Here is a 13,008-nt window from a genome sequence, read left to right as displayed (position 1 = left end):
CAACAGGCAGTGATAAATCACTTGAAATTGAAATATATGAGAAGTAATATGAATACACCCAATATAAAAAAGCAAATCACATTAAAATGACGTCCAGACGACCACCAACAGTGGTGATCGAATCGAAGGCGAAAGACTTCTCCAAATGCGGTCCACACGTTATGAATTTCAATGGATTGCACGCGCGTCTACGAAGCGGAAAAACACACGTAAACCTGAAGACTATGCTCGTCTCTCATGCGTTTGTTGATTTATGGCACCTGATTGAAGAGGAGAAGAGCTTCGACAAGCATCTCTTCAGCCTTCTCGACGAGCCTGAGCAAGACTTCATGAGATATTGCTTGAGCAAATGTCATATCAAGTCACGAGAATTTGATTGGGCGTACAATGAGCAACTGGATGGTGTTGTAAAGCGCTTGAAAATGCTACAAGGAGCTACGGCTATTGGCGATGATAATCCAGGCATAAAAAGGAAATGAAGCAGCTTCTTGACAAGCTGTACGAGAAGGGCGTGTTCTCAACCAACTACTACACTCAGTTCAAGCGGATGATGAAGCTCTCTTAGAGTCACGCTTGAAGGTGAGCAACTTGCTTGTGTCGATGTATTTCGGCTTCTTCTTCTTTTTCTGCTCTTTCGCGAGCTGAGAAACGTTGATCTTCTCCAACGGTTTGGTTATCGTCTCAATGTTAGTAGAACCATGATCAGTCTTAGCAGGCACTAATGCCTTAACAGTTCCCGATGTTGTTCCATCACCATCAATCTTCATAGGTGATGGCATCATCTGCCGACGAATTCTTTTCCTGCGATGCATTTTTGATTTAGTTACTTATATATAAGTTATCAGAGATGAGTTTTCCAATTCGTTTAAACATCAACAATCAGGTTGCTCAGCATCAGTTCAGATATCGATTCAGTCAGCCGATCGATTTTAGTCAATTCGAATGCGCCCTTGGTTCGATCAGCATCTACTACTCGTGGAAAGCGATCACTGGTCAACGTCAAAATAATTCATTCAAGATCATTTGGCCAACAGCTGCTACGACGACAACGTATTCAATCACCTTACCAGATGGCACATACTCAGCAAGTGATATCAACAACTACCTCCAGTACTGATCAATTCAAAACAACCTGTATTTAACCAACAACACTACGGGCGAATACTATTACTTCATCTCTTGCACAGAGAACCCATCTGCCTATACGATTCAGTTTACGATGAATCCCGTCAAGAATATTACTGGCTATACTGCAGCAGCCGGTTTCCCCACAATGCCAGCTACTGCATATACGCCTCAATTGCTCATTGACAATTCTGGATTTGGAGCTATCGTTGGATATTCCAATGGTACGTACCCAGCTGCGCAGACGACAAGCGTTTACGCTGTTAACAGCACCATCGTACCTCAAATTGACCCTATCGCTGCTGTTATTGTTGGATTGTCAAATCTGTACAACCCGATCGCCAATAACAATCAAGTGCTACATACATTCACATCGGCTGGCGTTGGTTTTGGAGGACTTATCACCACTTCACAAGGGCAAGGATTTGCCTACTGTCCGATGCAAGGAACAAACAATGAAATCACCTTGAGCTTTTATGACCAAGACATGAAACCACTTCAGATTGTGGATCCCAATGCTTGTATTCGTTTGCTGATGAGACAAAAAAAAACTCCGACTCGACGATGTAATTATAAGTCGCAAAGAAAATCAGTAATATTCTGATATATTTTCCTGTCGATGATGTCCATCATCATCGTGCTCATTTTTTCGCTTGTGATCCGTTTGTAGAGATCAATGAAATCTTTGATTGGAATATCGCTCGGAAAGTCGCGGCAAATGATTGCGAGATCACGTTGAGTTAAATTTCGACCAAGAACGATATATTGACTATTGATGCGAATCGTCTTTGGAATGCCGAAGTAACTTTGACTGATGTAGATCATACTCCATCCTTTTTTCCGCCCTCTAATACAATATTGACCTATTTAAGCTTGAGTCTTCTTTGGCTCTAGAACCAAGTCATCGAAGATAACTAGGTTGCTCGTTTCGGAGTCATACTCGCCCATCGCAGGGACCATTCCTTCTTCGATCACATCTACATTATCAATAGTGTCTTTGAGATGATCGTACAGGGTTTCATTTGTCTTCGTGCAGATGCCGATCTTCGTAAAGCATTTGCTCAACAACGCGATGATGTAGAGTACGGTGTTACTCTTCCCGCTGCCCGATGGACTTGCTACGCACATGCGAAAGGGCAACTCGAAATGCTCATTCTTCGGAAACTTCTTGAGCTTCTTCTTGTCTATGGTTTCATAGAAGTTTATCATTGTAACTATATACAAGCAACCAAAAATGTCTCTTCCACCAACGACAAACAGTTCAATCTTCAACAGCTCGTTTTTCCTTGGATCAAATGACTATCTCACAATTGCTGATGCAGACAAACGATATCAAAAAAAAAAAAAAAATAGGCGGAACTGATGTTTTTAGTTCAATTGCTGTGGCTGGAATCTTGGCTGTGGATCATTGACAATTGCGGGATCAGCGGTTGACTTGACGAGTCTCTCAGGTGTGACAGCAGGAACAGTCACAACGTCGAAGGTTGTTATGGTCGATGCCAACAAAGACAGCTGCTCTTTCCGGACTCTAACAGCCACTAACTTGATTGGCACTCTTCAAACTGCCGTACAACCAAATATTACATCTGTGGGGGCGTTGAGATCACTGACAGTATCTGGAAATATCTCTGGCACATTGACTACCGAATATCACATCTGTGGGGACGTTGAGTTCACTGACAGTATCTGGGAATATTTCTGGAACGTTAATCACTGTTGTGCAACCAAATATCACTAGTGTTGGTACATTGAGCTCGCTGACAGTGGCTGGAAATATCTCTGGAACGTTAGCTACCGCTTCTCAGCCGAATATCACATCTCTTGGAACTATCACTGGATTGTCATCGTCAGGGAATATCACAATAACAAGTGGTGGAGCTCTGTAGAAGCTCTCTTCTTCAGCCGGCACGCTTTCACGCGCGCGCTTAGTTAGTACTTTTCTGGTAATTTTGAGGTCAAATCTAAGAAGACGACAAAGTGTTGGAGTAGAATAGTTCAGCGTGCTACCAAACCTGTCCTTCACTGCCTCTTGTAATTCCTCTAAGTAAAAACACGGATGAACACGAATGTAGTCTTCGGCAAAATCTACTGCCTCTTGAGGCCATCGTGCGGATTTAGTTTTTCTATCTTCTGTTAGCACATTTCCTTTACTTTTGAAAAGACGATGCCACCGCTCAATAGATCGAATAGACACACCCAAAACACAAGATACAAGCGCCATGCTAATGTCATACATGTACACTAACACTATAGCTCTCCACCGCAAGTCTGTCGAGATTGTCATGACGACGCTGGAGACAAAATGGAAGTGAGGCTACGTAGAGACTGAGTTGCGGTACACTTAGCAACGAATGGCGGGTAGCAAACCGCCAAACTGCTGGGTTTCTCTAACTTTTTTTTGTAGATCTATCGTCGTTCTCGATAATGCAAAAATCCACATGTGCAAGGAGCTAGAGGAACTAATACACTTCCGGGGCAGCATATTGTTTTTTTCTGCCGCCTTACTCTCCCCAATTAAACCCTATCGAAGTTGGAATATCATTGCTTAAACGCTGGCTCATTCGACACACGCCATTGGCTTTTCGACAAGACGCTTTACGAACGATCAGTGTAGCTCTGGTACAATGCACGAAGAAGCACGAGAACGTTGGCGTCAATCTCCACAACCATTGCGGGTATGGGCTCCAAGATCTAGACAAGAATCTTTTTTTCAGTAAAAAAAAATGTATTTCTTTTTGACTTCGTTATTATTCCATGCTTGTATCGCTCATGTGATCGACGTCTTCAACGTTGACGGTCGGACTGGTGGTAGGCAGTGGCTCACGAAACGAGGGACGTAGGTCGTAATCGGGAAGGCCTAACGCCTCACGCAATTCAGCTACGTGCAGCTCGAGAGGAACTAAGCCGCCATTGAGGCGGCAACGAACAGTAACAAACTCTCTTGGAGCCGTACGAGATTGAGTCTCTACATCTGCATCACGTTGCAGAGCATCAATGCGGCGAAACTGGTTGAAAGTTGGATTCGTAGGCATAACGAGAGGAGTCTGCTCGAGCTGCCGCGCGTGACTCACCGCCCAGTATGCACGTGAAGCATCACCGAGCTGGTCTTCCACCGGCAATGAGCTGAGATGTTCGTCTATTAGCGAAGTTGCTGCTGCAATCCTTCCCTCGGTGGCTCTACATATCGACGAAGATGCTGACACCTTGCTGACGTAGATGAAAAATTCTAGTTTGAACGCAGCTTGCCTCAATATGTACAACAATAAAAAGATAAACTTCAATATTCCATCTTCAATTAACCATTAGAGCAAATGCACCGTACCCATTTTTCCGTTTAGCCGCAAGCTTCCAAGTAGACGCTAGCTGAGCAGCGAGCTCCTCGTCAGATTTAGCAAGCGTCACGAACTTGCTTGTGAAGCACTATTAGTAAGCTTCAATAAGATTGGTCCAGTTTCAGGCCACTCGATCGCTTCTAACTTATCGACACACCGACGCACACGGGCCCGAAACCCGAGGTAGCCATCATCAACAACAAAAGCCAACATTTGTGAGCTTCCATAGCTGGTTCTGCTGCTGCCGAAGGGCTCGCCCACCTTTATCGTCAATACAACAGCTAATGTTGCTGGTAGACTCAAGCTCATCGGAGATACGCTGCTTCAGGGTCCCACAAATGGTCCAGTGCACACCTAAACTGCTAAAACATGCATACAATACCTTTAGAACTGATCAAGTATCAGAAGATAGCATCATTCAGCCCGTATCTTACCTGTAACGACTTCCCACTTCCAACAGCCTCCTGTGAGAAAACAGTTAGCCGGCGAAAGATCTGAGAGCGCGCGACCAGTTCGCAAGGTCGAACTTCGGCTTGAGAGGCTGTGGGGATCGCCTGGACGTGCGCGAAACGGGAGCGGAGAGGTGTCGAGCTGCGGCACGCTGCATACAACCCGCCGGAAGGAAACAAGTGGCACAACAGTTAGTAGGCAAGGGCGCAGTAGTCCGCTTAAGACGCGCTTCCTTTCGTCTTACTTCTCTTGGTCGTGGTTCTGAGTGCCACTCATTTGCCTCGGATTATTGGGGATTTGCAGCCGTATTTAGACTGGAATTATTTTTAACCGGCTGGATTTAGCATCGAGAGCGAGCTGGAATTACGACAGAATACTGAGCGCAGAACAAGTGAAAGGCACAATACAAGAACTTGCACCTCATTCATCATAAAGGAAAATAACTTGTGACGCGAAGCATTCGAGTTGTGCGAAGCATCGACGAACAATACATCCGCAAACGCTTTAAACCAACACAGCACCTGCCGTGTCAGAAGCGTAATAGTCTGATTTGTTTTGTTATCGTCGACGTACACCGACGCGCGATTAACCCGACACTCGAACAGATCCCCCCCCCCCCACCCACCCACACACACCATTTCCGGTCTCGCTTCCATGTTCATTTCGCCTTCATTTAGGCCACCATGTTATGCGCATCACGAAGCGTAACGTTCTTACCTACAACACAGAAAGAAGTTGGAGATCCAAGAGCAATATCTACAGCTTCGTACCCGTCTTCTTTCAACGATATGCATTATCAGCTTGGGTTTGGACTCTGTCGTTTGTAGTTTGTCGACATACGCTAGAATCATAGGGTCTTGTATGCGCCTGTTGGAGGAATGATTGTCATATAGAGCCTTGGAAACTCTGTGGTTGTGCGCGGCATTGAACGCTGTGACGCGCACCATAAACTTCCTAAGCTCGGCAGCGTCATTCCATGTTACTGCCGTCTTCACATTGGCCTTGCAACCCGTTGATTTGTCGAAAATGACACTTTTACTGTTCCGTGCCACGACTCTGCCTAACCCAGTCGTACATGCAGACGAGTTTGATGAATTGGAATTAGTCGCTGTGATGGATCATCGCAGACACCAGCAGCCTCCAGCCCACGCTCATCCTTATTGGGCTGTGGCGACTTGGAGCTTTCAACAGTTGATCTGGCAAGCGTTTGAATCTCTCGATTCCTTATCTCCGCCGATGTAGGCGTGCGCTGTCGAAAAATCCTGGAGAGTATCCTCTGGTATTGGTCCATGTACTCGTGAAACGCAGTCTAAGTCGTCATACCATTCCATCTTGACGGGAGAACACACAAGAGACATCTAGGAGCACAACGCGCTCATGTTCGCTGCTACTTATGGTGCCCAAACAAAAAGCGTTATGTGGACTTGCCCGTTTGAATTTGCAAATAAGAGGCCCTTAGCAGTCGAGGATGGAAGAAAAGGGGGCGATGGGGTATCATTACTTTTAAAAACAAGTTCTGTGAATCCTTGTAGCTCAAGTGAAAGGGCGATTCCGTCTCATCCACCACAAAAAAAAAAGAACGGAAGCATCCTGCCCCCTTTCGTGGGTGATACGAGTGGTACTCGAGGATACACCCTCCAAAGGGGGAAAAATACCCCCATTGACCATGAAAGGGTTAATAGGAGAATCTCATCTTTTTTTTAATTTTAAATAGAAAATCAAAATACTACTACCGTATCGTCGTAGTCCTAAGGGTCACGAAGCAAGCGTAAATTGCAAATCTCGTGAACCATCATACGGATGCATATCATTATTTTACTAAAGCAAACATAGCATTAACTCATGCATCATCTTCGCTTTTACTACTAATCTCTTCGCCAGAACCTATCATTATCCGACGCTACATTATCTTTGGCTGGATCGCAATTCTCCAGCTCTTCAACAATCCTGTTTTCAATCTGCTCTAGGTTAGTGTCTTCCACGGCAGGCCTAGTGTCCTTCAGAATGCCAACTTTATCAAAGCCACTAATGATCGTTTGTTTTGATAGATCTGCCCAGCATTGAGAGACCCAATCCATGATTATTCTGCGACTCGGTGGCTCCAACTGAAACTTCTCTTCAGGGTTCTTCTCACGCAATTTTGCGACCATTTTGTCTGTATCTGCCTGTGTAAGTTCTTTGCGAGCTTCAAGTATGTCCTTTTGTAGCTGAATACGTTTTTTTTTCTTCTCGTTTCTGCGACCCTGCATGATACTCGACGAGATGATCATGCACGCACGTAATCCAATGTGCTCGCAGCCCAGTCTTGAAAGGCTTATTCCACGATACGTCACCAGGTTGGCAGGCATACGCGTACCGAGGAGGGATCTTCAGCCGTACAACGTTGATAGTCTCTACATAACTGATAATTTCGGGGGCCAAATGCCCACTAAAGTCGTCCCACAAAAGCAGGACATTTTCGTTTCGATTGGGTCGATTACCGAAATGAAATTCTAGAAGCTTCAGCGAATGCTCTGAATTCCACCATGCACATCGATTCCGTAAATTTCACGCTCCATCCGCGATTGCAAAGCTTTTATCTCGCGATTCCATACTGTAACTCCAAAACCATGGCGTAAAGTGTCGTTCTCTTGTTGTTTTGCTTTTTTTTGGAGGGATGGCTTTTAAAAAGAAGAAACGTTGGGAACTTATTGCCTTCCCAGTCACCTAATATCATTGCGGTTGCTCTTTGCTTCTCCTTATTCGCACTTTTAACCCATTCCGTTTTCACACCGCCTTCTGTAATTGTCTGCTTAGGCAAATACTCGAAACACACAGCTAGAAAACAAAACAATAATTAAAAAAATATTTGAGAAAAATAAAAATGTAGTTTACCGGTCTAGTCGGCATTAAACACTTGAACACACTGCTTTTCTACAATAGTGCGTCGAACAGGGGCACGAAACGCTTAAGTTGCTTCCTGAGTATCCTCGTGAGTCGTTTGTCCTTGTCGAGTTCGGGCCGGTAGAGAAAGCCGATGTCGACGGAGAAATAGCTGGATCCAAGTAGGGGAAGCAGCAAATTTGTCAAAAAGATCATCGTCAAATGTCAATTCTTTGGCTTGAAGCTGAAGCATCAATCTGGCCACTGGTGCGCTGTCCTACCGAAGTAAATTTACCCAAACTATTAGCTCCTTCCCGGTCATCTTAGATTACGGTGCCGCCCACGTTTGTTTTCGCAGGCGTCACGAATTGTGCTCTTCTGCTTGAGTCACTTATTGATCTGTTTCATTTTAGCTCTAATGTCCGTGTCGGATACCGACATCTTCGTAAAGATCTGACAGCAAAAAGATCTGAACACTTACTAAATATAGAGCTTTGTGTTCCATTTTCACTGTAAAGTTTGACCTGTTTAAAATCGGTATATTTTTAACCAATGAACTGTTTTCATTAGCTGCCAAGCTCAGAGGCTGATACGTTCGCCTTGGATCTCCTCAACTTGACCAGTTATCACTCCACGGATAGTCGCGACATCACCCCCCTGCTCATCCACCACGTGAAGGAGACTGGCCTCGTCCAGCATGCCTTGAACATCGGTGCTCGTGGTGCAGCCAAAAAATGGCCCTGCCTTGTCAAAAGATTTCCGCACGGACCAACAAGTGCTACCAGAGCTCTGGTGTCGATATGGATGTGGAAATCACATCATAAGCCATTTGGTGAAACAAATGTGCATTTATATGTGGTGCGTGAATGCATGGGCATGTTGCTGCTCGAAGTGATGGGGGAGTACGGGATACAATCCGTTGCTAACTTGTCGCACCATCCACCGATTTGCACGCCACGTAGCAAGTGTCAGCTCAAACAACAAGCTCCACATATAAATGCACACTTGTTTCACCAAATGGCTTATGACGTGATTTCCACATCCATATCGACACCAGAGCTCTTACATGCCTCATTGTACGCCATCAATCAACAAAGTTTAGTGTCCTCCACGCTTAGCCTATTTCGCAAGTGTGTGAATCGTTCAGGCCCTATGGCCTTTGTGAAGATATCAGCAAGATTGTCCGTGCTTGGGACATATTGCATCTCCAAATCTCCATCCGTTACATGCTCTGCAACATAGCGAATCACTTTAGCGTAGTTGCGCAAGTGCTCAGAGTTCCCATTATTCTCGATCGCCTTCAACGCACTTTGGATGTCACAATAAATTGTAGAGTCGACTCTTTTTGATGCCCAGTTCTTTCAACAACTTCTGCGTCCTCAGCACCATCTCGGTGCACGCGTGCACTGCCAGCAGCTCCGAGCTGCAAGTACTAGTTGTCACCCTGGCCTGCTTTTTACTCTTCCAGTCAAAAATACAGCCATTGAATTTGAGTACGTAGCCCGTAACAGATTTGCTCGACTCCGGACAACGGGCATGATCGGCATCCGCATATGCTTCTAATTGCAATGATCCTTCCTTGGCCCGATACACTAATCCATAATGTTTGGCTGTCAATGCATAACGCACCACTCGTTGCGCGTCACGGTAGTTCTCAATAGTGTACACATTTGCAAACCGTCCTAATGTTCGTACTGCATTTGCCAAGTCTGGTCGAGTACAAGCAACGAGGTACTGCAAAGATCCAACAATTTCACGAAACGGTAGATTGGGATCGTTGACCTTAGCCATATCCTTCTCCAATGGAACCGTAGGTGCATTATGCATTTGAGGGGGTGAGGCAGGACGTGCATCTTCCAATCCAAACTTCTTAGCCATCCGTTCAATGTAAGCAGTCTGAGCCATTGATATCATTCGACCGGGTTCAAATGAAACTTCCATACCAAGGAGATGTTTCACGCGTCCTAGGTCCTTTACTTCAAATTTTGCTGCAAGCTCATCTACCACAATCTTGTAGTCTTCAGCCTTTGCAGCAATAATTATATCATCGACACACACTGTCAAAATGATCAGGCTCTTCACTCCCACTCTCCAGAATACACCAACGTCAAATGTGCATTGAACAAAGCCCAGGTCGACGAGATAGTTCTTTAGAGTATCACTCCAAATTCTTGAGGCTTGTTTCAATCCATACAAGCCTTGAGCAACATGCAAACGCGCCCCGTACCATCGTCGTAGCCTTCCGGCTGTTCCATGTAGATAGTCACGTCCGTCAGTTTACCGTTCAGGAAGGCCGTCACAAAGTCGATGTGCCTCAGATCCAATCCAAAAATTAAGGCGAGTATCATCACCAGTCTGACGGACTCAACTCTCACAACAGGTGGATAAGTGGCTAAATAGTCAATCCCGTATTTCTGCATAAACCCCTTGATTGCCAAACGAGCCTTGAATCAGTCAACACCGCCTTTTTCATTCCACTTCACTACCAAAACCCACTATGATCTCAGTATGTTGATTGGGTTGGCCGGTGTTGACCTCGGCCTTGGAACAAGAACCCAGGTATTGTTCTTCATCAACGACGAGTACTCGTCACCCATAGCCTTCTTCCACCGCTTCGCATAAGGTGAAGCCATTGCTTCCGAGACGCTTGTGGGGTTAATTATCTCATTAACAACACCCATCAGCATACACTGCATTAGCATCATCGCCATTACAAATGTTTGTGGATTGAATCTTGAGCTTGGACGACGTTGCCGTGACGATCGCCGCGTTGGGGCTTGGGTGGATTGACGACGTGCCCGAGTTTGGTTTCCAGCTGTTGCAGTGGTTGCTGTCCTCACGTTACCGTTGCTAGTAGCAGCTTGACTAGTCGGAGCAGGTCGCCCAGCAACAGATTGGTTATTGCTAGCAGGTTGACCCGCATACACATATCTCCCAGCATTTCCAGGTACAGCAACACCATTTGCATCTCCCCACAAATTATGGTCCTCCATTTCAACATCCTCGTCGTCGTCAAATGAATCACTGCTTGCCTGGTCACAACTTTCAGTTTCTGCTGGGGCAGTGTTGCTAAGCGGTGCAGGTTTCTTAAACCCAGTATCTCCCCCTTCAATTGCCAAAGGATGGTAAGCAGCAGCATCTCTTGGTAGGACGACGTACGGTATATCCTTAGGCAACTGAACTGTCTTTTTTTCAGTACCGCTTGTCAAGTAGTTGCTGCACGTAGTCTCGATCTACTGTCATCCGTTCTTGCCGCTCAACATCACGTCGGATTACCATCTCCCCCGTCACCAGGTCAAGCGTTCGGTATCCATCTGTGAGCAGAGAAAACCCAAGCATTAATACTGGACGTGAGCGCCGTTCGAGTTTGTTCATGCGTTGTGCACTTGGTACAAAGCAGTATCCCACACATCCACATACAAACAAGCGCCTCACATCGGGTTTCTTACCCTCGTACATCTCGTACGGCGTCTTATTCATTAAAGCTTTGGTCCCACTCATATTATCCACGGCAACCACGTACAGAAGTACTTCCCCTTAAAAGACAAAACGGCAGTCCGCTTGACTCGTGTATAGCCCGCATCTTACTCATCAATTTGCCGTTCATTTTTTCGACTAGAGCATTTTCCTCGGGCGTATACGGGTTTGTAGTCAGTAAAGCGATTCCTCGCTCGTGCAAGACGTCGAGCAGTACCTTATTGATAAATTCACCACCTTGGTCACATGAGAAAGTTCGCACTGGATAACGTTTTTCCACCTTGCGTATGACTTCTATAACGTTGGCAGCAGCTTGGCTCTTGCGTTGTAATAGGAACGCCTAGGTGAATCGAGAAGCTTCATCATGAACCAACTGAAAATACTTATTTCCTCCAGGAGTCTCGATTCCGACGTAACACACATCGGACATCAGTCTGGAGCCGATTTGTTGCAACTTATAGGACATTCGCTTCTTCTTTGCTAAGCGACAGGCGTGACAATCAATGGGCTTCTTGAAGTCCCTCGCCGATATTGAACACAGCCCATTAACCATCTCCAAATCTACCATTTTCTTTAGAGCTGGTCCATTAAGGTGTGCAAAACGCATGTGCCACAGTAAAAGGTTTTCATCATTAGTCCTGGGCACCATCATGCACAAATTCACTTCACTGGGATTCACAATTACTGCCGAGAGCCAAAAATGAGCTCCACGCCGAGGTAAAATTAGACGGACACCCTCCTTATCCATAAACATAGCTCGCTTGTCAGGATCCTGGTCATCAGTGTATGAAGAAACCCATCCAAGTTTCTCTAGTTTGTACTGCGATAGTATGTTGGTCGTTCCTTTTGAAGCAAACCTAGTGCCTTGTAGGTCAACTATGGTACCACTGCCGCTAGGATTGTTCACGTTCTTGGCGCAAATCAGCACACGCCCAAATGGCCTTCCAACACTAATTGCACCTTCCCAGTCTTGGAACTGCGTGTTATCAACAGTTTGGTTCACAAAAGCTTGCCTCTCCACACATACGTGAGTAGCAGCACCAGTATCCATCATCCATTCCGTTTGGGTAACTTCACTTGTGAGTCTATGAATATGAACGGATTCTTTCATCATGCCAATTCGCTCTACTGGCTGAGTGGCACGCCGTACCATATTCATTGTTGCAGTATCACTAGAAGTAGCTCCTGTCGTAGTAGTTGTACTATCATCTGCGGCCTCTGCTCTTCTCCTCTGTTGTGCCTTGTAGCCAAAGCACTCATGCCTCAAGTGTCCTTTCTTGTGGCAGAACCAGCACGTTTTGTTACTGGTACCTATTTTCGCCTTTTTGTTACCAACATTCTGTCCACCATTTCCCTTTTTTCTCTTATTTCCCGACTGATTTTGGATTTGGGGCCGCATCGACATCACCTTCTTGACATCAGCACTAACGCCAGCTGGAGTTTCCCTGGCTTCCTCATGAGCTTTGTCTGTCTCAGCTTCTCCCCGCAATGTGTTAAGGACCAGGTCCAAAGTTACAGGTTGACCTCCTGGTTGAGGCTGGTTGAAAATTCGCACCACATTACGATGTGTTTCTTCAACACCTTGCAGGATTATGTTTACCATTTCACGGTCAGTGATCACTTCGTTCATATTCTCCAACTGGCGACGGAGATCCTCCACTTCATCCAACCATTGCTCCATGTTACCTCCAAGCGTAAACGTGCTCGTATAAAGTTTTCGTCTCACTCGTATCACACTAGCGAAAGCTCGTTTGGTTTTATC

At 45.6% G+C, this 13,008-nt stretch overlaps 3 protein-coding genes across 3 annotated transcripts; all 3 read right to left on the bottom strand.

The window, feature by feature from the left end:
• Positions 1–1,992: 1,992 nt before the first annotated feature.
• On the bottom strand, positions 1,993–2,334 carry PPTG_03591 (hypothetical protein; the record flags this gene model as incomplete). Its single annotated transcript, XM_008896269.1, has 1 exon — positions 1,993–2,334. The coding sequence occupies one exon, from the start codon at positions 2,332–2,334 to the stop codon at positions 1,993–1,995; it is 342 nt and encodes a 113-aa protein (XP_008894517.1).
• A 1,538-nt stretch (positions 2,335–3,872) lies between these two features.
• Positions 3,873–5,569, bottom strand: PPTG_03590 (hypothetical protein; the record flags this gene model as incomplete). Its single annotated transcript, XM_008896268.1, has 4 exons — positions 3,873–4,248; positions 4,448–4,545; positions 4,892–5,058; positions 5,533–5,569. 4 exons carry the CDS (start codon positions 5,567–5,569, stop codon positions 3,873–3,875), a joined length of 678 nt encoding a protein of 225 aa, XP_008894516.1.
• Positions 5,570–5,967: 398 nt separating this feature from the next.
• PPTG_21333 (hypothetical protein) lies at positions 5,968–7,255 on the bottom strand (the record flags this gene model as incomplete). The annotated part of the gene is made up of 2 exons (XM_008896586.1): positions 5,968–6,216; positions 6,812–7,255. The coding sequence occupies 2 exons, from the start codon at positions 7,253–7,255 to the stop codon at positions 5,968–5,970; spliced, it is 693 nt and encodes a 230-aa protein (XP_008894834.1).
• Positions 7,256–13,008: the final 5,753 nt, after the last annotated feature.

The sequence above is a fragment of the Phytophthora parasitica genome (assembly GCF_000247585.1).
Source record: "Phytophthora parasitica INRA-310 unplaced genomic scaffold supercont2.4, whole genome shotgun sequence".
In the NCBI taxonomy this organism is placed as follows: Eukaryota; Oomycota; class Peronosporomycetes; order Peronosporales; family Peronosporaceae; genus Phytophthora; species Phytophthora nicotianae.
The sequence above is the reverse complement of the archived record's forward strand: the minus strand, read 5'-3'. Positions and strand labels throughout refer to the sequence as shown.